Here is a 26,282-nt window from a genome sequence, read left to right as displayed (position 1 = left end):
CCGAATTCTTATGGACAAGCCTCACGTTACGCATTTCATCCAGTCAATTTAGTTTAATCTAACGTTACACTTGATTCACTCATTAGCTCCGCTAGATAAAGTCTTACTCTTTGAGATCATGTAGTAGGAATAAAATAAGAAAATATAACTCATTTACTGAGAATAGATACTAAGAAATAATAATAACAGATTATTATTAATAATAATAATAATAATAATAAAAACAACAACAATAAAATAATATTCATAAAAATACATGTTTGAAACTGGAAAACTGATTTTTTTAAATGAATTTTTTTTATAGATGGCTGGAAAAGAAAAGAGTAAAAGCAACGTGTGGAGTTATTTTGAATTCACACCACTTGATGGTGTTAATATATATATTTAATTTAATATCATCTTTTACATTTTTTTATCTATCAAAAAGGTTTTTGTGTGTTTATTTTTATTTATTTGTTTGCTTATAAGTTAAATGTTCTCAAATATATTTGAAAATGTTGCATTTTTTGACAAAATATCGGTCAAAACATCGGTAATCGGTGGGCTAGGATTCTCCAAAATCGGGATCGGCATTGGACCCAAAAATCTGGCATCGGTCGGGCTCTAGTCTTCTGCTGCTGTAGCCCATCTGGTTCAAGGTCTGACATGTTGTGCATTCAGAAATGCTCTTCTGCATACATCGGTTGTAACAAGTGGTTATTTGAGTTACTGTTGCTTTTCTATCAGCTCGAACCAGTCTGGCCATTCTCGTCTGACCTCAGCAAGGCATTTTCGCCCAGAGAACTTCCTCTCACTGGATATTTTCTCTTTTTCGGGCCATTCTCTGTAAACCTTAGAAATGGTTGTGCGTGAAAATCCCAGTATCAGCAGTTTCTGAAATACACAAACCAGCCCGTCTGGCACCACACGTGCCACGGTCAAAGTCACTTAAATCACCTTTTTTATTATTAACAGCCAAATGAACAAAGCAGCCATTAGTTGTTTTGCCAGTTTCTGTCATCACATGCACTCCTATCTGGCAGATTAGTCTCACTTCCTCCTTTCTTATCTGTTGGAGCACAATGCTCATTCAGCCCTTGCTGAGATCTTGACATTCACATGGTGATAGATTAGCCACTGCTTTTGGTCAGGAACCTGTGGGCTATGCAGCAAATATCTGTGGGTATGTCCATCTGTACTAAACCTAAGGGGGTTGTGGAAGGTTTTAATCAGCCCCTAAAGTAAATGTTATAAAGCAGTGGTAACCATACTGTTGGCTGGGACTTACTGGTGAGTCGGGAGAGGGATTTATCATGAGATAAATGTTAAAAACCGAATTATTATGATATTCATTACCATATATCATACAGTTTTCTTAATATTTCACATCAGTTGTAATGTTTGAATGCCAATAACTGACTCCAAAGGCAAGCAAAAGCCTAGAATCAAGATTGAATACTGAAAGCTCTCATACCTGCACTAAGGAAGCAATTTAACACAGTTGACTTATCAAAAACACTTGTGTAGTCATTTGTCTCAAACATTATGATGCCCTGAAATGGGGGGACTATGCATAAAAAGTTCTGTTATTTCTATTATGGTGAAACAAAAATGTATACAAATAGCATTTAATAAAAGCTGAGAATGTGCAATTCAACCTCATCCAAATGGTTATATTACAAATCAAAAATTATGGAGTACAGAACAAAATCAAGAAGAAATATGTCTTTGTCCCAAAGTTTATGGAGCTCATTGTATAAATAAATAAATAAATATATATATATAGTTTTATGTAAATTTAATTTTGTCACTTTAAATGCAGACTGATTCCATGAAAAACAGTACCTAGAACAGTGGGCGTCCAATAATAGTTCATTGATCAGCCAAGTAAGGGCTTTAACAAAGCTAGGTTTGGATAAATGCTATTGCATTCATAGGAGACATGGTTGTCACAAATTCAGGATCTAACATCATGCTTTAATACTGTACCCTAAGGGATTTTTCTCAAGGGAATTCCTTTATATCTTGGCTTGATAGATACTCACAAACTGAGACTGTTTTTTTCTTTTACGTTAGAAAATAGAGACTCCCACCACAGAAACGCCAAACAAAACTTTGGTTAACGCAAGAACTTCCTTCCAGGAAATTTATTTGTATAACCAGTGAGGGAACAGTACACAATTAAAAAAAAAAAAAAAAAACATGTTGTAGAGGAAGATTATTCAGACATTTTTCTCTCTTCGCAATGTGTGGCCTGTGAAGTTGGTAGCTGAATAAATGAAAACCCTACTCTGCTATGGCCTTCCCTGACTTCAACCAAGAAACAAACTCCTTGGCAGCCTGGTCTTGCAGAAAGGAGCTGACATCACTGGTGAAGGTCCCTTCAGCATGGCGTCTTGAAGAATTTCTAGAATGGTGCAAAAAGGGTTATTGGATTTTTAGATGGATATACATGTTTTTCTATTTGGTGGCAACAGTGATTCTGGTAGTTGCCAGTAAGAAATAGTGATTGATAAGAGTAAAAAAAATTTGCTCTTATTAATCAAAAATTCCTTCATTTACTTGTGTGACAAACTAAAATTATGCCACAAAATTATACCTCACATATGAGCCGTGTTTAATTCAGTCTGGATAGTATATTACTCCAGATTTTCAGGTAACACTATGATTCATTTTTGTCATCATATTTTTAAAAAAATGCATGAGTAGGATTAAAATGTATTAATAAATAGTTACAGTCCAAGTAGAGAAAACCACCATTGATACTTACCCATTTCTCTTGGAGTTCATTAACCATTGAACCAAGTCTTGCGCTTGCTTCATCTCCTGATATTTGCTATAATCATTGGTGAACGTTCCTTGGGAGTGCCTTTTCACATGTGTAAGTTCCACCGGCTCGTCAAACAAATCACCTTCTGTCAATAAGCTACAGAAATTGTTATTAATTTGTTGAAGTTTAAAGATGTGTATTAAACATTTGAATTCTACATTTACAAATAATTCATATTTATTATATTGGATGTAATTACATGTGAATATGTTCCTTTGACACTGAGACTGAGACTGAGAAAACAGCAGTAAAGGGATGTTGTAAAAACATTACCTGTAGTTGTCTTGGGTCTTCTGTAGGGGGATTTGCCAACTGCTCTGAACACTAACCAGGACAAGAAGTCCAACCAGAGAGTAAATTCCCTTCATTGTGCAACCTACCAACATGAACAGCAAAACAAGCAAATACCATCAGAACAAAAATGTTAATGTTTCTTTTTTAACAGAACTAGGTCATACAATGACAGCACATTTGCACAAAGACTTAGGTCATTGGTTCTCACATCATCAAATGTCCCGGTGTGTGTCAGAATTGTACAAAAGAATTGTACAGCAGAAAATGTTTCCATTATGAAGAATCAAAATTTCTCAAAAAATTTACCTGTATTCCCTTGGAGTGTGACAGAGAAGGACTGACAGACAGTGTGTCAGTGTTATAAATACTCTTCTCTGGGTCCCTCCCTTGTCTGTTTAACCTTATATAGTGGAGCCACCAACAGTCGTCAGTCCAGGAGGTACGGTCCTGACTTTTTATCATGTTAATTTGTCTCAATCCATTAGACAGTGCTCATTTCATTGCGCTGGGAAAAATTGTGCTTTTTCTTTGTTTAAAGGAGATGTAGACATTTCTGTTGGAGATAGGAGTTGTCACTTGACTGAGCATGTTGCATCAATGGGGCACATCTGGTTTACTTATTATTATTGGACATTCATATGGCTGTTTTTATAAAAAAAAATCAATGATTCACACATATTGCCACATAGAGCAAATATTCTTTCATGTTTTTATTTATATGAAATATAATTTTATATTTTAACAAAATGCCTTTCTGATGATCATATAGACAACGGTTATGCAACTTTGTACAGCTTTAGGTTTCGTTACTCTGTTTTATTTCATTTTTTAAAGGACAGCTGACAAGTCTGCCCTTTTTATGTATTTTTACCCTTTATTCATACATGGGAAAAGATTTGATTACAGCTGGAGATGGAATCATATCACAGAAAGTACAATGGTGGAGAATCAAACCTCATAGGGACTGAGGGGTCTATAAAATGCACCACATGGTCTCCAGATACCTCATATTCACAGCAAATGGCTGAATATACATTGTTTTGTAATATTTATTAATCTCCTATGGAGCTAAGTGTTTTGAATAACTTGAAGTATAACAATAAAAGTGTGTGGTTTATGATGGCTGACTGGAAATATTCATTTCTAAGAAAGCATTTCCCAAATTTAGAATTGATATGAATAACCTTTAAATATAAGGGTAGACGTAACACTGTGCATCATATGACTTCAAATAAAATAAGCCAGAAATATCAGGCTCCTATGTTTTTTTTTTTTTTTTTTCAAATATAATGAAAGCATATTTTACATAGACTTACAGACAGAAACAAGCTGGATTTGAGAAGACATGAGGGGAAAAAGGTTATGTAACATAATTTGAGGATATGGATGGGATAAAGAAGCACTTGAATGTTACAGAGAAGAGATTGTTCATGAAGAGTTGAATGGGATAAATGAGTATCAGAGGGGGCATTGCATCTTACCAGTTCTTGGTGGAGGGGTGGCGAGGGAGTGTACAGTAGTAAAGAAATGGGGAGGGAGAAAAAAATATGGTGGGGGGTGGGGGGAGTGGTAAGGGACATGCAAGAGATAGGCCACAAAGATTGTTCTGATTTTTTGGAGAGAAAAAAAACGTAATACATAAGCAGTTTACAGAGCATCTCTTATGGTCCTGTTTGCATGCAATACATAGGGACACTTGTGCTTCCGGTCCGTTGCTTTAATCAAATGTCTATAAATGACTGACTAGGTTTGATTCAGCTACTGTGTATAAAGGAAATGCATGAACGCCACCACATAAATATTAACATTTTATTTAATTATGGACACATTTTAAAGTTGAAGTCTTTATCCACATTTTTATATATGCCACATCTCAAACAGCTGTACCAACGTTACAATGGTACATCACCAATGGGACACATTTGGCATACTTTAGCTACTAGAGTCTTTACATTGCAGTAGGATTTTAATTTCAGAGCAAGATGAGTATTTTTCAAAAGAATGTCCGCATGTTAAAATCTATTTTAGCAAATAAGATGCCATCTCCCAAACGTCTTAAACAGTGGTCACTGTGCATGTTTTTCAGTCGTACAATTATAACACAAGCAGGCACTGGCATGGTGTGGCAGAAACAGTGCAGTAGTCACTTCGTGTAATTCATAGGAAGACATCACAACATAATTCTCAGTCCAAGACTCCAAAGTTCAATAAAGGCAATTGTAAGTGTATAGAACAAAAAGTTTTCCTATTAGAATGAAGACAATATTTTTGAATAGCAGTAATCTGAGAGGATCTAAGGATTTGAAAAACAATTGGTAGGCCATGTGGCAAAGGTAGTAAACCTAGTTTAGTAGTTGAGTATGCATAAGCATGCCCTGGTTCAATTTATTGGGGATATTTATAAAAATGAAATACAATTATAAATATTCAGGTAAAAACAATAAAGAATACATCAGTTGAAGTTACACATTAATTTGCTCTACATCATGCTTACATTTTTACCAACTGCCACACTGAAATATGAAAGGTTTTACTTTTAGTGCAATATTTTTATAATGTTTACGATATATGTATCTGTAATGGCAGAAGTATAGGATATCCATATTTGGAGTGGCAGTAGTTAAAGGATATATGTATTTGAAAGGGCAGTTGGTGTATAGATTATTTTTATTTGGAATGGCAGCAGTTAGTCTATTTCATGCCAAAGCACTTCAGGAGGAAGTAGCTCATGTGTGTGTAGACGTGATGATGGGCAGAGCCTCCCAGGCCATGGTCCTTATCAGTGTACCACTAGAATAAAAAAAGGAAAAAAATTAAACACAAAATTATATTTAAAAATATTAAGGAACGACAGACAGTGGGAAAAAAACCCACAATATGAACGTTTTCCAATAGTGTTGTTTATGGTGGTTTCATAATGGTGTGGAATGCATTTTTCTGGTATGGCACTGGTGTACTCATACCTTAGACAGCAAGGCCACTACTGGTCTTTACTTACTGGGACTGAGTGATCATCTTCACCACAGGGCACTGGCAGAAAGGGTGCTGTCATTGCCAGCTTTGTTTTAAACGTGTATACATTTTTCAGTAATATGTACTGTATCTACTACTCTGAATGCTTTCCAGACACACCAACAAGAAAGACTAATAGCCACAAAGATTTGTAAGGGTTTCTTGTTGTTGCCATATAGCTAGTCAGGATATCTATCTGTCAGCATAGATAGGTTGCTAGCTAACTTTTCATTTTGTGACTATGACTAGTAAAAGCTTAATGGTATATATGCATCTGGGTCAAATTACTGTAGTGTTACTGGCATGTTATATTAAATAGCTGGCAGCTAGTAGTAAGATAGCTAGCTAACATTAGTTAGCCAATTACTTTATAGGGCTTAGTCACAGCAGCTGTTCACAACAGGTTAACCAGGTAATGAACATGCTTTTCGTTACTTCCCTAGCTATCTTTCTTGATAGCTATTTCAATGTTGGACCAATTGCCTCTGCATTACCAAGAGGAATTGAGTCAATAAAACTTCATCTTTCAGTCATGTTGAGTATTCTAGCACCTGGCTAGAACACTGCATTATCCTGCCCTGTGCATGTTTGAATTCGCAGAAATCCACCCCACTGACATGCTGAATAGTGAACACAATGAAGCCATAGTACGGTGCCATTTTGAAAAGCAGTTTATGTTGGAAAGCACTGTCATTACACAAGTCAACTAATAAGTCAAATTGAAAGCAACAGATTTGCACACCACTTGTTTCCTGCCCCTTAAATCTATGTTTTTTACCATTGCGTCAAAGTCCACTTCTGCCTCGACAAGAGCTTTGGAGATTTGTGCAGCTTGCTGGAAATGAACATTGTCTGAAAAGTAGCAATAAACAAAAGAGGTATTAGAATTAGGAGTCTTCACAAATCAGTTTAGAGAGAGAGAGAGAGAGAGAGAAATACACTTAACATTAACTACAATGTGAGTATCTGAATATCAGGCACATGTGCATGAGAACATCTTAAAATACACTTACCATCTGCTGTGCCATGAACCAAAAGGTATTGAACAGATTTGAAATTTGCAGCCCTACCGGTTACTGTGGAATTCTGTAAAAGCATACAATGAGATTACTTGCTTTTATAAAGAATATCACAGATATAATGAGATATTATTTGATTATTTGCATTTCTGTCACAACTTCAGCATCATAATTAAAATATATATTTTGATTAACTTTGTATGCCTGCACCTCTTTACAGATCATATAAACAGTGAACAAAATGTGTAAAACATAATGATATTGATGAAAATATTCCAAAAAAGAGTGTAATTGTTAGAGTTGAAAAAACATTCCCAATTCCATTCAAACCATTTATGAAACAGAAATTGCTGAACATTCTGTTAATATCACAAGAAATAAATTTAACACTTACTTCATATGCAGGATTATCAGAAGGTTGGTTCATATAACGTTCAGTATAGATTGAGTCTGAAAGCATCAAAGTTATACGATTATAACAAAATTGCTATTAGTATTTGAATTTGTATACAGTTATTTTGGTACATACCATAATATTCCCATTTAGATACTGGGGCAACTGCCATTCCACACTTGAAAACTCCACTCCCAGCACCCAGTGCCATGGATGTTACATAACCTCCATATGACTGCAAGAGGAAGTAATCATAGAATGGAAAGCTACAGTATAGTGTTTATTTGAAATAAATGTTATCCATTTATTCAGAAAAAACAACACATTACCACTTACCCAACCCCAGATGGCTATTCTGTCTTTGTCTATAAAGCCCATATTAATAAATTGTCTGTAAAAGAAAAAATGGATTTTGTTACAAATGTTTTATTTTACATCTGAAAAATGAACCTACAAGAAAACTTCCCTTAAAAATAGTGTTACGGTTATGATTACCATCATAAGATATGTACATGAAAGTGGATCAGGTAACAGGGTTAAACTAGCAATTACAATTATAACTAAAACCATCATTAGACTGAAAATAGTAGAGCATCAAGAGATTTATCCAGTACAGCAGGGTTTTATTCAGTGACAAGTTAACTCTTTATAATATTAGAATCAGCAGTGCAATTTCAAAGAATTGGGTAATCCATGTTAACAAAATAAGGTAACTTCCTACTTTCATAAGGGTTATCTCTCCTTATATACAGTGCTGTGTAAAAGTATTTTCCCCCTTCCTGATTTTCTCAGTTATTGCATATTTGTCACATTGAATGATTTCAGATCTTTAAACAAAATGTAATATTAGACGAAGGGAAACTGAGTACACATGTACACATTTAATGAAAAAAGTTACTAAACATCCATATAACCCATGTGAGAAATTAATTGCCTCCTTAGTTACTCAATCAACCAACAACAGTCAACCAACTCAATCAATCAATCTGAATGGCTGAAAATAAACTAAATTTAAGGTTTGGAGTGGCCTAGTTAAAGCCCTGACTTGAATCCAACAGAGATGATGTGGCAGAACCTGAAATGAGCCGTTCATGCTCAAAAATCTACCTGAATTAAAGCAGTTCTGCAAAGAAGAGTGGGCTAAAATTCCTCCACAGTGATGTGAAAGACTGATATCAAATTACTGGAAACATTTGGTTGCTGTTATTGCAGCTAAAGGTGGTGCAACCAGTTATTAAGTTTAAGGAGGAAATTACTTTTTCACAAGGGTGATATGGGTGTTTGATAACTTTTTCATTAAAGAATTTAAAACATGGTTCTATGTTTACTCAGGTTCCCTTTGTCCAATATCACATTTTGTGTAAATCTGAACTATCATTCAGTGTGACAGATATGCACTAATAGAGGGAATGAGGAAATGGGCAAACACTTTTCACGGCACTGTAAGTAGGGAACGAAAATAAGAGATCGGGCTCACTGCTCATCAGTGCTTCTCTAAGCATGTGATGAATGGACATTAGACCAAGGACAGGTGCTGATGGGCCTTTCGTTTGGCTTCACAGAGATGCGACTCACCTCACAGCTGAAATTTGATCTTCCACTTCAAATGTTCCCAGCCGTTTGTAGATAGCGTGCATTATAGCGTCACCTTGGTAACCACTGCCCCTTCCGTCAAAGCTGGCCACAATAACATTCTCTGTACTGGCAAGGTATGTGGCCCAGTCCAGCCTGAAAACGTCATTTACCTTCTGGCTACATGGTCCTGCGTACCTACATTAAGAGATTTAAGATCAAATTTGTCCTTGAGTACATTTTGATATTAAGATGATTATAAAGTCAAGTCACTGTTTGCACCATCATCATAGGTCAGAAGATCATCAGGCATACTTAACATAATAAAAAATAATAAAATGTATTCCTAAAGCGTTCAGTAACATGCCACGCAAATGTATTGCATTAATAATGATGACATATGAACAAATACCATATAAAATGCTGTTCTCAAATATGACTGAACTCATGTTACTTGCCATGATGTCAACCCTTACTTAAAATTCTTGGCAATGTGCATATGAATGATCTATAGACTTGTTATGCTCTGGTAATGATGGTATAGATGGAATTTGTGAAGGGTCTAGGAGTATGTACATCATGTAAAGAGTCATGAGAATAATTGGCGAATCAACAGAACCAATAAGAAGTCAGTAATACTCACACATCGATTAGGAGGGGATATTTTTTTGATTTGTCGAAATGAGGAGGCAGAGTCATTTGGTACCAAAGGTCTGTTTGAAAACAAGGAGACAAGAACAAATCAATTAGAGGTATGTGTTGAGTATGCATCTTCACAACTTTCAACCTTGTTTTCTACCATCAAAGTCTTACCCAATCCACCGATCCTGATGGTGTCACGCTGCACGGTTGGCATCTGGATCCCAGAAAGAATCTGTTCCAGATCTTTGTTGTCTTCAATAACCCGGATCTCTAAAATCAAATTGTAAATATATTTCTTCATTACTTGAAATCTGCAAACATTTAAAGAATGATGCATGCATGTATACAATGGTTTGTATATTTAAAGCAAGAGCATATTTGTGCCATCTATTTTTATTACTCTTGAAAGTTCTGTATTAAATATACATAATAACATCTGAAACTATTTTTTATCATATCTGTTCTTAAGCCGGAGAAGAATGTCTATATCTGTGGTTGATATGTACATAAGAGAAAATGAGAGTTATTCTGTTGATTTGCTTACCTGTTAGAGTGCCCCTGTTGTCATAAAGTATAAACAAAGGTAGACCAGGTCCTGTTGAATTATATGAAAAGGTTTATGGAATTTTTGCATAAGCAAGCATTTTATGCCCAGCTATATAACTGCATATACTGGACTATAAAAAAAACATCTTGATTTGTGGATTGAAAATCTGTCATGGCAATTTTATGCATTCATTTTGGTTGAGCCCTCGTTGGCAAGGCAACTGACCATAGCACTCCATGCAGTAGAAAGAGCCATTTTTACTGAAGTACGCCGAGTTGTACTGACACCGGTCCTCATCCACTGTACAAGTAAGGCATTGAGGAGTGGAAGGTTTGCTGCCAACTGCAATCCTGACAGATTAAAAAACACACACTCAGTTTTCATGAAGTATACATTTTTATCAAGTCATCAAAAAGGTATAAACATAATGAAAAATACCTTTATTTGAATTTGTACTGTTACAGTAGAGATACAGGACAACGGGTGCTGATTGTGAAAATGGTGCTTAGAATGACTAAAGTACATACATATTCTTAAGTTCACAATGTTGTAATCACAGGATTCCACATTCATGTTCAACAGATAACAAAGAAGAAATTTATTAATGATGTCATTTATTTCCATATTAAGCCACAGGATATTTTTTACTTGGGCTGACCTCTACAGTCAGATGAAAATGCCTCTTACTTGTAAAGGTTCCTCTGGCCAGGCCGCCGAAGGTGTTCGTTACTGATGTAGTATCTGTGGAAATACAGATATTTTTCAGTTTGTCACACTGAATGGTTTCAGATCCTTGGACAAAATATAATATTAGACAAAGGGAAACAGAGTAAACACAAAACATATTTTTAAATGATTATTTAAGTTATTTACTGATAAAAGGTATCAAACACCCATATCACTCGTGTGAAAGAAGTAATTTCGCATATTCACAAAAGTTAATACACCACTCTATGAGACTTACATGGCGTCTTTGGTCAGTTTGGAAATGGAGATCACCTCCCAAGTTCCTGATGTGATGGGGGTGGCCACACCCTTCAAACAGAGGAGGCCTGGTGAGTTAAGATGATCCTCAACCACGGAGAACAGTCCAACAGAGAGCCCTGATTCTAAAACTTCTGCTTCTACTTACAGCATTCACGTGATGGATGTGCTTATAGCCATTTGAGTCACTCATCACTTTGTAAAAACTGATGTTGTCCTCAGCAAAGACAGGTGTAGCTGGTGAAAACTGAAAAAGGATTAAAAGTGTTTGGTTTCACACAAAGTTAAACAACATTTAATCTGTTACTAAAAGTTAACACTTAACCTTGATTAAATAAGGCTATCATGGTGCATGTATGAGGTTACATATTACTTCTTATTTGCTGTACTGTTTCTATTTTAAACAAACATACTCGCCCAACCCATCCACGCTCACTCTCTTCCACGTGACTCTAAAAACAAAAAACAAAAAGAAATCATGGAACTTAAAATCACTTTTCTAGTAACATTTTTTAACAATATTATTCTGTGTAATGATGCTTTTATTTTATGGGTGAATATTTGTATGTTATTTTTTTCACTTTCAACTGGGAAGATATCATTTATACATAAATGATTTACTTAATGATCCCCGGAATCACATTACAGATTTGACTGAAGCACTTCAGGTTCTGAGTTTATGAAACATTTCCGGAATCTCACAGCTGGCTTCAGTTTCACATTTTCATTTAGTTTTTCTCATAAGATTATTCAGTTTTATTTGATGGTGGGTCTTCATATTTCTAAATATTCTCCATAACCATTTCCAGAAGATTACATATCAATTGCAAGCATACAAGAACCGACATGGTTATGAAATAAGTAATCATTGGTTAAGAAATAGTAATCATTTTGGCACAAAAATGTTTTGCCTAACAAAAATTGCTTTAAACTGGTTTTAATATGTATGATAACATTTATATGATGGATATGATGAACTATGTAAGATTCATTGATGTATGAATGCTCCATAATATCTTTTTATTATTTAAAAAAAAAAGTAATCAAAAAAAAAAAAAGTAAAACCAATTTCTGAGTTTCGGGTCTATTTCCAGTTACTTAATTGTCCATGGAAATTGTTTAGATACTGGCACCAGGTGGACTTTAAAAATAAAAATGTCTACAGGTGGGACATTTACTTCTGTCTCATTCCAGTGGCTCCCATCAAAGTCATAGATCTGTAAAAGGACATAGTTCTGCTTCCTCGTCTGCCACTGGACTGCAATGCGCTCGTCTGTAACCCAGGTGACGGAACTCAAATAGTGGTCACTATAGGGAGGGAACACAACACTCATGGAGAAGATGTATACATAATTTAGATCTTTAAAGTGGCTAATTCTACCATTTATTATACAGTTCTACAATTTCCTAACATAAAATAGTGCAACACAGATATGCTTTTTTTTCATCATATAATAATCATCCAGCTCAGACACAAGAAACCAGGTGGGGTGAATTACCCATTAATCACTTGAATTGATCAATTAAGTTCTAAGAAACAATGAAAACCAGTACATCCTGCAGCCCTCCAGGACAGGTTTTGGGGACCCCTAGTATAAAACTATCCCAAAATATTATTTTACACACCAGTTTTGTAGATTCAAAACAAAATACTTGTAATAAAGCTAATAATTATTGGCAACTGTGAATGCTATTACATTTTATATTTACATAAAACTGAACCATACTGTACCTTGCTCCTACTGAACTTGGCACTGCAACCTGCATGATTTGTGGTGGGGCTTGGGTAGTATCAGCAACAAACAGCTTGACTGTGGGATTTGTTGCCCCTGCCTTGATAACAAAATTATGTGTATTGGTAAATGTATAACGCAATATGTTTACAGATGCACACTTGTAATATTGATTTATGTTATGCAAATGTCACATAGGATGCTGAGAAAACACTACACTGTAAATGAAAAACTGAAATATGTGAAATATGCCTTTGCACAGGAATTTGCTTTGATTTAATAGCAGTCTATGAAATTTACACAAACCCATATAATGTATGTGAAGACACACTGAGACAAAGACTGGATACTATTTGTTTGGTTAGTACTTCCATTAATCCAGGATGAATAAGCAGTTAACTTACAACAAACTAAGGAAAGGTGTGGTAAGTGTAGCTATGCTAAAGCTAGGTCATATTAGATAATTACATTGTATAACTATAAGAGTGCACTCAGTAGAGTGCAGATCTCTGCCAGGCATTCCAAACGGAAGCAGTTGTTGATCACTTGCGCCCCCTAGCGGCCAGTTAGGAGTTAGCACTCAATCTATTTCAATGGACAACAATGATGGAAATTAATTCAAATAAAATACTTGTCGTTGACCGATTTGCAAAATATTCGAGAATTCAGGTCCTTGGCCTGCTGTCATGCACAACAAATATTAGGCTGATTGGCCCAGTAGTATGCGAGATTAGCTGCAGATAGAGACACAAACACACACATGCACACACACACACACGCACAAACACACGCGACCAAATGCATTATCCACTCCAGGCTCCGCCTGGCAGAGATAATTAATTTGGATAAATATTGATGGACTTTACTTTAACAACAACAGCACTTGCTCATTGGAGAGTTTATACACTTACAACCAGAACAAGCATTACAGTATAGTATAGTAAATAACTGTTTTCGAAAAAATCTTCAAAAGTATGGCCTGGAATTATTATCTTCAAAAGTCTGGCATTGATGTATCTCAGAATCTATAATAGTCATCTTTTTCGATTTCTATATCCACTATATACGAGTGTGATACAAGAGTGCAATTTCGACAATGTTGTTAAGTGATAGTAGCGTTCTCAATGGTCCTGAAAATTCAAGCCTGACTTGATCCGGCCAGAGTGAATTGATGCCCGAGCTCGGCCCAGCCTGAGATCACATTATTTTAAGAAGCCTGAGCCCAACCCGAAAAAAAATGCAATTCAGCAAATTTGTTTTTTATTTTTCATTTCGTGTCCATTTTGTCATATCTTTTTCTGACTTTGTTTTTGCTGTTGCAAACTTTTCATATCATGGATATCCCCTCGCATTCGTTCTGTCTCTATATTTAAAAACTTGATCAAGTTAGTGTGTGCACAGTGTGCATAAAGCAATTTGTGCTGAAGCTATATATTTGCCTAGTAGTTAGTCACAGCAAACGGGAATAGTTGGGTGATTAAATTAGATACTTTTTAACAAATAGGGAAAGCCTGAGCATAATGGACTAGCAATCAGCACAATGGATTGTGGTCACAGGTACTCAATGTGGTCACACGACTCAAATCAATTATCATAAAGTATTGGCTCAAACCAACCTAAGGGTCGGGTCAGGTTCAGTGAAGGGGGACATCACAATGCAGTACGTTATTCTGCTGTACTGTAATGGTGCAATACAGTCATAAGGAATCTTTTATTTCTACTATGAATTATGGTAAATGCATATGCACTACTGCCACCCATCCTCACAGTTAATGCTATCCCGTCACTCTGTCTTCATTTCAGACTGAAGCATCACTTGGAGCCCAATCACTGTAATTGCAAGTTAAGAATGCCATACAGCACAACAGAAAATAATGCAGTGCTTCCCATAAGCTGATAGTGAAAGTGCTTGCAACTGTGGAACAGGGGGAGAACAATGATCAAATAAAAGCTCAAAACAAAGATTATAGTTTTTATAATGTACTGTTATGCTCAACTAGCAAATTTGTATTTGTTTTCATGTTTGTTTTTTTAAATACATTTTTCCTTCTGTTAAATGTCACATTAAGTTTGTGGCTTGCACCTCTGCAACAAACAGCTCAGGCCCGACGTCCTCTTTGTTTCAGTAAAGTATTTTTACCTAAAATATTGTCATAAAATAGAGGAACAATTTTTATTGTAATGTTTGTATTGATCAGAACAGGCTAACCAGCTTGGTTTGGTTCAGGATGCAGACCGCCTATTTGGAATGAACGCTAGCCAACATTTCACAGCCTGGCTTTCAACAGGAGGTCTGCAAAGGTACTGCAGAGGGTCCAATATTGAACATTCCCCCTACTGCGCCCCTCCCCCAATCCCCCCCACCTTTTTTTCAGCATGAATTTAACTTTATTTTACTGCTATTAGGACATCTTACCTTGGGGTATGGAATAATGACTGTTTGGGGATACTGATCAGATCCATACCAAGAATATTCAATGTTGGGGACCAATCTGTCATCAAACTCTGCATAGGCCAGGAACCTCCCACTCGGAGACCACCACATTGCATTGTTCGATGAGAACATCTCCTCTGAAAGTAATGGAGAAAATGTTCCATTTCAACATTAAATATTAAAAGCCTTCGCATTTCCAAATCATGTGATCACCAATGCAAACCATAAGAAAGATTGCTGTTACTTGTCCATAATGTTTTTTGCATGAATGAATTCTTTTTTTTTTTTTGTGAAATAGTCCCAGTTCTGCTCTTACCCTCATACACCCAGTCAGGGATGCCATTGAGAATCGCATTCTCTAGCCCGTTGGTAGTCACTTGCATAGCTTCCGCTGTGGCGTTTGGTTTTACATAAACATTGAAATTCCAAACAAAGGCCTGTCAGAAAACAAACACTGTCACTAGTAGTGATGAAAGCATTGCATTGCATTTATTTATGAATGCTTACAAACACAACAACATTTTTAATAATTATGATATTGCGTTCAGGAAGTATGTTCATTAACAGGACAATAACAATTCCCACAATAACTTACTTCCTTATAATGTGGGAAAGCAGGGAGAATGCATCATGTTGTACTTTCCATGACATTACGGTGGGAGGTGCCACAATGAAGCATGTATAGTATCACTCTTACCAAACATATGAGGTGGAGAAGCACATACTTTCCCACTGATATTAAAGCATGGCTGAATGATGTCTTTAGTGGGAGAATGTTTGCACATGCACTAGCATACAGCAATATCATTGCAGGAGTGAATGAATGAATGCGCTTGAGATGTGTGCTTACCAGTTTATTTCCAGTTGGAGCCCATGCTAAGTTCTGCACCATATCTGGAATATGGGACTCCACAAACAAACTAAAAGTGAAAAAAAGGAGAGTTATCTTCCTCATTTGTCTTTAAGACCCTTGTTTATGACTTAATTAATCTGTGGTGCATACACAAACAACAGCACATATATTAATATTGGGAGAGTTGTGTCTGTCGACTGTTAACCCTATAAATCTGAAAGAGGATTTAGAGAACGGCGTATGTGACACAAGGCAATGCACTTACTTTTTTTCCCTGTGGAACATAGAGTAAGAAGCAGTGAAAGAGTGCCTCCATTGCTGTTGAAAAACAATTCACAAGCAATTAGCTTTATGTTGGATCAAACCTTTTCATTATTCTTTAAAAGAAATAAAACGTTTTTCAATTACCTTTGTGTAATTGATCTGAAAACATACATACTGCCGATCGGCAGACACCAAGTAATCAGTTGCTTGTACCTCATCCTAGAATATAAATATTTAAAAAATTGGTGAATGATAATTCACGTTACAATTTAAGGAAAGAAATGCATTCAATCATTTTGCATAATGAAAAACCTCTTACTAAGGTATCGCTGTTCAAAAATACTGAGATGATTCCTGTGTCGACTTGGTGAAGCACTACTGCTCCATTTCTGGTTCTATTTAGGTACTCGTTGTCTAACAGAGGGGAAAGGCAGAAGAGTATTGCATTAACTCTAATTATTCTTGCATTCATTTGTAAGTCAAAATTAAGTACCAACAATGATTAACACATGCCTTTGACTGCAGTGCTTTTAGGTGAGAGGACAGTAAACACCTCCATACATTACCTGATATCCAGCGCATATTGTATGATCTATAACGAATGGTGCTGTTGAAGTAGTCGTCAAGTGTGTATGTCTTCATTGGATCGCCCACATCTTGTTCTGAAATGGCAGCAACAAAGAACAATATTCACCATTCAATTGTTGGTTTGAAGGGGATTTCTCCCCTTATGAGTAACATTTTGATGGGATTTCAAAGGTTTGGTGGGGGGTGGGGGGGTTGAGTGACAGATAGGTGGTGGCATAAAAGACATGACTGAAAGAATTATGCAATATGCTTTCATTAACTTTCTTTTCTATTCTCTTATGGCAATTTTACTTCATGTAGAAGTCTGAAAATCAAAAATAGCCTAACCATTTCCCTTTCTTCATGAACTGCTTTAATACTATCAAAATAAAATGAATCAGGAAAGCTGTCCAGGATAACTGAACACATTTTGTGTTGAGCAAAGAAAAAAAACTTAACATATATCAAAATACAAATATCAAAATGCTTCACTTACATTAAAAAAATCAACATTAAAAATCAGTTTTATGGGTTAGTGCTATTGACTTGTGCTAGCTCTCATAGAAAGGCTAACAACACACTAGCACAAGTTCGATCACCACTGCAGTGAAATTAAATGATCAGGGTTGAAATGATATAAATATATGCAACTCTTCTAAAGGGGTTCTTGAACTATGTCTGAGGGGAGGAGCTGGTATTCATTGTGTAAGATGTGGCTGGGGTCTGGATATTTTTTTTGGACCTCTTTGAGGATGGTTTGCTCAAATATGGACTCGAGGGTGGGCTGCTGCTTGACTCCCAAGTGATTCATGGCTGTATCAGGTGGGTAATCTGGGCCTTCTGCTCAGAGACTGCCAAACCAAATTGAAGGGCCTTAGCACAGGTGACTTTCAACTATGGAAGTGTATAAAAGTAACATAGTAACAGGCAATGTAACAAGTAACAGATAATGTCTATCTGGACCTTTCAAGTCAATCTATTATCAAGATGAATATCCAAGTATTCATACGTGGTCACTTGGGCTACGTCCAGCTTGTTTATGACCACTGGCAAATGGTCCTCAATCATCTCAGTCTTTTTAACATCGAGAATAAGATAAGCACAACACTTGAAACAGTGCTGGATCTCTGGTATGTAAACTGTTACATCTGATTTATATTGAATATACAAAATCTAGCTGTGAAGCAACATTAGACAGCAACTTGTTCAAAATGATATTCTCCATACACTTATTACAACGCAACAAGAGTGACAGGTCTAAGGCCATTATTCTCCTGTGCAGAGGGTTTCTTAGGAATAGGGGGAATTATTTCCTTTTTCCATGTTGGAACAGTGTGTGAGTCTCTAGATCTCTGAAAGATCGAGCCCCAGAGGGGTGATTCCTCTGCACACATTTTTTTAAAGCAGAGATACCATCTGGTCTTGAGGCCTTGCTAGCATTGACATGTTTAAAGACTTTCAGTACAGATTTCAAATCAATTCCCAATCTATCTACAGTCACATTGATGTTAATACTGTTCAGAACTTTGTCACACTCTCAAGAAAAATCACAAATGTCAAACCTATTATATAAAACATCCAGGTAATTTTCCTTTGTTAGTTGATCTATGGCGCACAGGGGTTAATGTTTCTTACTCTTTTTATGGAGTTCCTTGGTTTTTAGAGTCTGTGTTTTAAAAGCATTCATTAATAGACCACTTTCCCAGATGAGGAAATTGATCACTACAGCAAGTTTTATATCTCTAAAGCACAACAGTGATTTTTCATGAATTAAAATGATTGTGCTCAATAGCACCACCAAGTGATCCAATTGGGTCAATACTTCGGAGTTAGGCTCTAGATGTGACTGCCAACATAGCTACAAAATTTCATCAATTTCTCTTGCACTCTGGTAGTTATTAGCATTTTGGTGATAAACCACACCCACATTTATATTGGGTCCTCAATCATTCATGTTTTAATGTATCAAAATTATGTATAGAACTGGTCCATTTTCAATGAAAAATTTTGGAAATCCAATATGGCGGACATGATGGTTTACTGAGGCTAATTTGTTTTCCAGTCAGAGACATGTATGCTGATGGAAAGCTCATGACAACAATGCAAAGTGTAAAATAAGCATGCTGAAATATGCAAATAATTTGATAAATTACCGTAACACCATTATTGGCCTATTTATGCTGATCTGACTTTGCGTTAAAAAGTTATTCGCATTTTTGTGATAAGCCACACCCATAGCAAAATTAATTGGCTGTTTATTCATCCATATTTTAATGTATCAAATTTCTGTATGGAATTTTGATGCAACATAATCTAAAGAGGGCGTACACCAAATTTGGTCCATTTCTATGGAACAAGTAGCATTTTAAGTGAAATGCAAAATTTCTGGAAACAAATATGGAGAACATTATGGATTATTAAAGCAAATGTATTGTGTCCAGGCAGAGGTATGTCAGAGGATATGGCATTATTTCAAAGGCACTGAGAAATATCCCTGCAGAAATACTCAAAGGTTTGATTAATTACTGTAGCACCCCCTACTGGCCGATTCTCACCAAATTTCTCCTACTAGTATAGGCTCCCAGTAGTACAAATGTACCAAATTTCAAGATGACTGGACAACAGAAATTCTGTCTGATGCATGCTAAAATCTAATTGGCTGATGGTGGCCATGTTTTTTTAAGTTATATACATTTAACCAAGACACTGCCTACAGATTTTGAACTGATTTGGCCATTTGGTTCATGAGTTATGGGCATTTTCACATTTTCCCCTGCAATAGTGCCGCATGTTGACCTAACTGAATTCACTTTTGCGTGTGTCCTGGGTATGACATGAAGAAAGTCTCTGTAAAGTTTCATGATGATCAGATGTTGCATTCAAAAGTTATAACCATTTTTGTGATAATCCACACCCATATCAATATTAATTGGCTCCTTTTTCATCCATTTTTAAACATTCACTTTCTTCCTATAGTGCCATCATCTAGCCAATCTAGGTAAGTTTTCTTACCTGAGTAACAGGTGGGAATGGGAACCTAACTGCCAAGGTTTAAAGTTTTTGCTGTGCAAACACTTTTTGGGCGGAAAAAACAATTTAAAAAAATAATGGACCCCTAATAAAGCAGAACTTCAGTTGAACTGAATTGGGCTTATAGAAAAAAATAGTAAAAGAATAAAACAAAATAATCAACCAATGCAGCCATAGTGCATATGATTACATTTGAAACAAAATGTTCATACTAAAAATAATAATGATAATGGCCTAATACACCTGAAATATAAAATGTAGTGCCAACTTTTTTGTTCTCGGCCTACTATAAATCACTAAATGTTGAATAAATTTACACAAATGGCATTTACCAGAATGTTTCTGGGATACATACAAAGACGATATGAAGATAATAAGTATCAAATAGAGACAGTTAATTGTTTTATTTTACTTTCAAATTTAAGGTGCTTATTTTAATTCAACATCATAACTGCACAGTAAAATGACCAGTGTAAACTTCAACAGAGAAGTGCATATAGGGGCCATATACTCTGTAAGATAATATCATATGAACAAACAATTAATTTTCTTTAGTACAAAACTGAGGGATAAACTTACCGTTCAAAAAAATAACTGTTGGTACCACAATTAACGTGACGACGCCTGCTGCACCTATGATCCCTAGAAGAACTTTGCCATAGCCCTTTAAAGATGAAGGCAAAATAAATAAATGAATAGATAAATGAATACATAAATAAATAAATGATGTGGAAAGTTTAAGGGACACGTGCCATTCAAACTTTTTCAAACAATTTTTTTCATCATCCAGAATTACGTGCTATAACTTTTTGTATCGCATGTGAATACTTTACATACAGTTATGCTGTAGAATCACAAATATATGTACCTTTGGGTAATAAAGTAAAACTCCAACAAATGCATATAAATCAACATCAGTAACTCACCATAATTGTACTGGGGACTCGGTATTCTCAGGTGAAAATGGCAAGTTATAACAATCCCTTGGTTTGTTGGCGTGGAGTGGATGACAATTTCTCCTTTTTTCTAGCAAACCAAATGGCAATGAAGCTCATGGAGTTCTACTGTTGTGGTTAAAAATTAACTTGGTTGTAAAAGGGTACAATAAAATTACGTGAGAATAAAGATATCAGGGTTAAAACTGGCTCTCTTTGCTGAACCATTGAACTTCAGGACACACTGCAAGAAAGCGCTGGATATTGGTATTGTAGTAGCCAAATAAATGTTCATAAATCTGCACACTAAGCTACATAACTTTGTATGAGTGAAGAAATCTAACCGTTTGCGGAAATAGTTTCTATAACAATCTACAGATCACCTCCATTTAGCATACATACTGTACATTACAGCAGGGGTGTCCAATCTTATCTGAAAAGGGCCAGTATGGTGAATAACGATACCAGTACTACGGTACCTCATTCAACTAATCAACTAATCATGGTCTTCAGTTATGACCTCGATAAGCAAAATCAGGTGTCTTAATGCTGGGGCAAAACATAAACCTTCTGTCACATCGTCCCTTTTTGGATAAGACTGGACACCACCGCATTAACGCCATAGGCCAACTGTGCCTTGCTGTGATCCTGTGTCTACCATCAGGTAATGTTGCTTACAGGTGGTCCAACAGAAAGCAGGCCAACTTTGTGTCGTTTTTCATCCCCTTGCTGAACTTCAGCCATCACCATTGAGGAATTGAGAAATTCCAAGGTTGACTCCGGTGTTTGAACAAGCCCTATCGGCTTGTCATTTCAGTCCGCTTGTGCTCCTTCACCTCCGCCATTGCAGTATTACATTACATTACAGGCATTTAGCAGACGCTCTTATCCAGAGCAGTAGTTAGCTAGCTAGCTAGCAGTGGTGGACAAAGTACACAACCCCATTACTTCAAAGTCATGGAGTCAAAGTATAGATACCCCTGGTCAAATATTACTCCACTACAAGTGAAAGTTGTTCAGTCAAATTTTTTACTTGAGTTAAAGTACTGGAGTACTTGCTTTTAAAAATACTTAAGTATTCAAAAGTACATTTTCTTTTTAATGCCAACGCACTGTTGTATTGTTTCTATGATGCATTTACAGAAGCATTTTTACTGTTATTAGATAGCAACACATGATAGGTAGCATTGCCTGAAATGTGAAACAGTTGGATGACCCTTCGCTCAAATTCCATAAAACATCATCTGACCAAAGCTCAGACAACTTCATAATTAGCAAACGGGCTACCGTTAGCTAACGTTTACATACCTCGACATCAGGGGTTAAATTGGGATTTGGGAGGTGGGTGGATTCTGAGATCCGGTGGGAGGTGGGTGAAAAAAGGTACAAACCAATGAATGTCTCAGCTCAAAATAGTTGTATCTTTAATGTATTGTGCACATAATTGTAATTAAGGAAAACAATGTTTGAAAAAGAATGTATACTATTAATGCAAGCTTTTACATAAAATATTTCAAGTTTATTGAGTGTCATTAATGCTGAGAATTTTTTTACCCACGAAAATAATCGGTCATCCTCCTCTTTTGTCCTCCCTTTCTTCCTCCTTCATCCATCTTTCTTTAAACCAGTGGTGTCAAACTCATGCCATGGAGGGCCGTGTGTATGCAGGTTTTCATTCCAGCCTCAGATCTTGATTATATAATTAGTTAAATTATTTGCTGAATTAGGGATGCAGGTTTGTGCACAATGGTGACCCGACGTCTATGGTGACCCGCATTGTCTAAATAAAAATTTTCTTATATTCTGTGCTTCAATGTAGTTAAACGCATATGGCTGAATGAGTAATTGGACTCAATTAAGGCAGCATTAATTGGTTGGAATGAAAACCTGTATACACACGGCCCTCCATGGCATGAGTTTGACACCACTGCTTTAAACTGTCGAATTGAAACAAAATATTGGGGCGACATAGCTCAGGAGGTAAGACCGATTGTCTGGCAGTCGGAGGGTTGCCGGTTCAAACCCCGCCCTGGGCGTGTTGAAGTGTCCTTGAGCAAGATACCTAACCCCTAACTGCTCTGGCGAATGAGAGGCATCAATTGTAAAGCGCTTTGGATAAAAGCGCTATATAAATGCAGTCCATTTACCAAATAAAACCAGCGGCGACTGGTAAGCTGAAAATTGGTGATGCGCAAAACTTTCCTTTAAACTAATCATTGATCTCAAACGGTTTTAATTAATTTTCAGTAATTAACAAGCATGCAAACGATCTGACTAAACAATTGGAAAGGGACACACAGCTTCTTCGCGTTGTGTTGGGGAGATTAAATGATAAATGCGATTTAGAAAAATCCATTTTAATCACTAAGCAGTGGAGGAATCTTCCCCTGACTTCCCCTGATTTTCTTTGAGTATCAATGCAATTAATCCACAATTATACAAAAATAGGCTACTCAATAGCAATACTATCATATATAGCCAGCTCTCCCCAAATAGACATTTTTAGCGAGTAGCCTAGCCCTTATAGCCTACATTTATTTTCATTTGCAGTACGAAATTGTGCACATTTTTAATTAACATTATTTGTGGATACATGCACTTCTTTTCCGCAATCAAATATCTGCAATGCGTAGACTGTAAACAAAATTGAAGTGCAGGTTTTGTTTTTGCTGGTTATTCTGAATGCTAACACGGTAGATGACTGGTGTATCTTGTTTGTTAAATGTAGACTACTTGGTGATTAAAATGGATTTTTAACGAATAAATTGAATTTATGATTTAATCCCCCTAACACGGTATGAAGACGCTGTGTGTTTGTTAGGCTACTTGCCATTTGATTAGTCCGATCGTTGGCACGCTTGATAATAAAGGAAAAATTACTAATGAAAACAGGTTGAGATCAATGATTAGTTTAAAGGAAAGTTTTGCGCCCCACCAATGTTCAGCTCACCAGTCGCCGCTGAATAAAACGTTATGTATGTGGGAAATATTCAATCCGAGCTGCTGACCAGCAACCTGTTGATTTTGCTCAAGCAATCAAAGTTGCCGTTAATAATAGCCGGCGTTCGTGGGGGCTGTTTATTCATCTCTCTTTAAAATGTTGCATAGATGAAATTACATGTTAATGAAATTACCTACCGCGTCCACTTCTAAACAATCAAGACAATCAACAGTATTTTTCTTTCTGTGCCTGTCAATATAAACGACTGTTCCTCCTGAGTTCTTTTTCTTTAGATTTTTGATTGGTTGAGCGAGTAAGTGGCTAGAGGGAACACATGGACTGGAGCATAGGAAAAATGGACTGGATTGTCATAGTTACTGTCCACCCCTGCTAGCTAGAAAGGTTCTGCTGAAACCTCAAGATCCCCCACAGGCCCTGTAGCCACAGCCAGCCCTCCCCAAACAAAAAAAGAAAGGCACACCCAGAAACATCTAAAACAAATCTTAGAAGAGGAAATACAGGCAGAGCAGCACAGATTTCTGAGATGTGCGCTGAGACAGAGATGGTTTGTGCATCATAGATATGAGTGAGCCTGGTCATTTAATATCATTTTAAAGGTAAAAATCCTTACAGTAAGCCTTTAACAAGAAAACACTAGACACATTGAACACTAGAAAGGCCAGAGGCAAGGCCATCAGGTCTTCAGACTTCAAAATTACAATTAGGCTACTCCAACACTGTAAATGCCCTTCCTCCATGACTTCTCCTAAATATCTGGGTTTAATTTACATAATTTAAAAAACTTGACTCGTTGCCATTGTCATGTTACTCATGCCAGACGATAGGCAGCAGGTGCTGGTCCGAATGTGTGGCTCTCTCCTCCAGCACGATATTCAGAAACTGCATGACCAACACTTAGATGCAAATGGCTCTTTCAAGTGCTATCAAAACGAATTTCACATATATAATCAGACAAAATGCATTCACGTCGCAATCGTGTGATGAGTCTAATTGTTGGGAGCATTATAATTATGAAAATGATAGCTCCACTTGAAATGATAGTTTTATAGCTCCACGTGAAATGTAACTTGATTTGTGTGCGGTCCCAGCTCACACAAACCACCAAAGCTGTACGTTCTTTGTGTAATTAATGAGCAAGAGGAGAAAGACAGCACACATGTAAAAGCGCACTCCAAATAGCGGGAGCAGGGGAGAAATGTGTTGAGTTCATGGACTGAAGAAAATCACTTTTTTTTAAATATTGCACTTTGTATTTCTTAAGCTACATTTTCCATTTTGTGTTCCGACTTGTGCACAATTCAGCACTTTTGTCAGTATGCCTGTAATATGCCTTGATACATTTTTTTCCCTTAGCCTATGTAACAAAATTGCTGTAATTCAGAAATATAAAATGTTCCTTTGTGTCCTTTATTTCACGAAAATTGTTTTGCAACATATGGTTTTGTGATATTTGCTGTGGGTAGAGAAATCGATGCTGTAACGCAGGACAATCCTGATGCCGCTGGGCATCAGGTCTGGTGGTAATAGGAAATACAAAAATGCAGATTTTCTAGTGTTAATAGATTGTCCCTGAAGCAATTTTTGAACAATGTTGTACTCTATTGCACATTAACAGAGGCATGGAGTGGCTGAAATGACATGAAAGTAAATCTTCCGTTTTCATAAAACCCTCCAGTTTTTACAATGCAAGTGTAATGAGGCTGTAAGAGATGAGCTTGTGCATAAGTGTTGAGGTTGTGCGCAATCCTTTTCTCAGGTTCTGCACAATACATGCAGAGATGTCAGGTCACTTCATTTCGGGGGTAAAAATATGTAATCTGGTCAGTGAGTGTTTAATTCACCAGTTGATCAAGTTTCTGGTTTGAAAAAATTATACAAATAAAAATCCTGGCCAGCATGACGTAGCTGACAATTATAATTGCACGCTGCCAAAGTATTGTCAGTGCAGTAGACCACAGCTGACACAGATATACAAAATTAGATTTTGACAGGAGACTGAAGTGTCATGAAGTGGCCTACTGTATCGAACAGTGTGGGACAGGCTGTGTCACACAAAAATGTTGAATAGATCAAACAAGCCAATAACAGACATATCATTATACTTCCACCCGATATGGAGTACATTAGATCTCATTCTCCCATCACAAGGTTGGCCATAATTATTTGTTTAAGCTAAATGTTATGTACTTCACCACAAGTATTTACAAGCGTCCCTTTTTTTTCAATTGAAT

At 36.4% G+C, this 26,282-nt stretch overlaps 2 protein-coding genes across 2 annotated transcripts; both read right to left on the bottom strand.

The window, feature by feature from the left end:
* Window positions 1-2,098: 2,098 nt before the first annotated feature.
* On the bottom strand, window positions 2,099-3,505 carry gcgb (glucagon b). Its single transcript, XM_035407767.1, has 4 exons — window positions 3,410-3,505; window positions 3,083-3,185; window positions 2,750-2,905; window positions 2,099-2,386 (listed from the first exon to the last, which is right to left on the bottom strand). Exons 2-4 carry the CDS (start codon window positions 3,175-3,177, stop codon window positions 2,266-2,268), a joined length of 372 nt encoding a protein of 123 aa, XP_035263658.1. The 5' UTR covers window positions 3,178-3,185; window positions 3,410-3,505; the 3' UTR covers window positions 2,099-2,265.
* Window positions 3,506-4,898: 1,393 nt separating this feature from the next.
* On the bottom strand, window positions 4,899-22,117 carry LOC118222295 (dipeptidyl peptidase 4-like). The gene is made up of 26 exons (XM_035407765.1): window positions 21,081-22,117; window positions 20,734-20,818; window positions 17,124-17,219; window positions 16,877-16,971; window positions 16,702-16,776; window positions 16,559-16,611; window positions 16,291-16,360; window positions 15,757-15,877; window positions 15,423-15,577; window positions 13,006-13,106; window positions 12,452-12,581; window positions 11,687-11,725; window positions 11,422-11,520; window positions 11,254-11,324; window positions 10,977-11,030; window positions 10,515-10,639; window positions 10,287-10,337; window positions 9,914-10,012; window positions 9,744-9,813; window positions 9,104-9,298; window positions 7,865-7,919; window positions 7,664-7,763; window positions 7,529-7,584; window positions 7,129-7,201; window positions 6,894-6,967; window positions 4,899-5,893 (listed from the first exon to the last, which is right to left on the bottom strand). The coding sequence occupies exons 1-26, from the start codon at window positions 21,081-21,083 to the stop codon at window positions 5,795-5,797; spliced, it is 2,244 nt and encodes a 747-aa protein (XP_035263656.1). The 5' UTR covers window positions 21,084-22,117; the 3' UTR covers window positions 4,899-5,794.
* Between the last annotated feature and the right edge of the window lie 4,165 nt (window positions 22,118-26,282).

Source organism: Anguilla anguilla, chromosome 3, assembly GCF_013347855.1.
Source record: "Anguilla anguilla isolate fAngAng1 chromosome 3, fAngAng1.pri, whole genome shotgun sequence".
NCBI classification, from domain to species: domain Eukaryota; kingdom Metazoa; phylum Chordata; class Actinopteri; order Anguilliformes; family Anguillidae; genus Anguilla; species Anguilla anguilla.
This window is presented reverse-complemented; position numbering and strand designations above follow the sequence as displayed.

Excerpts from the sequence above, each read along its gene's own strand:
- gcgb (XM_035407767.1), bottom strand. The coding sequence starts at position 3,177 with ATGAAGGGAATTTACTCTCTGGTTGGACTTCTTGTCCTGGTTAGTGTT. Across the intron at positions 2,906-3,082 it reads AAGACCCAAGACAACTACAG|CTTATTGACAGAAGGTGATT; the intron begins GTAATGTTTTTA and ends CAATTTCTGTAG. Across the intron at positions 2,387-2,749 it reads ATGAACTCCAAGAGAAATGG|AAATTCTTCAAGACGCCATG; the intron begins GTAAGTATCAAT and ends GCACCATTCTAG.
- LOC118222295 (XM_035407765.1), bottom strand. Across the intron at positions 11,325-11,421 it reads ACATCCATCACGTGAATGCT|GGTGTGGCCACCCCCATCAC; the intron begins GTAAGTAGAAGC and ends CTCTGTTTGAAG. Across the intron at positions 10,338-10,514 it reads CTACTGCATGGAGTGCTATG|GACCTGGTCTACCTTTGTTT; the intron begins GTCAGTTGCCTT and ends ATAATTCAACAG.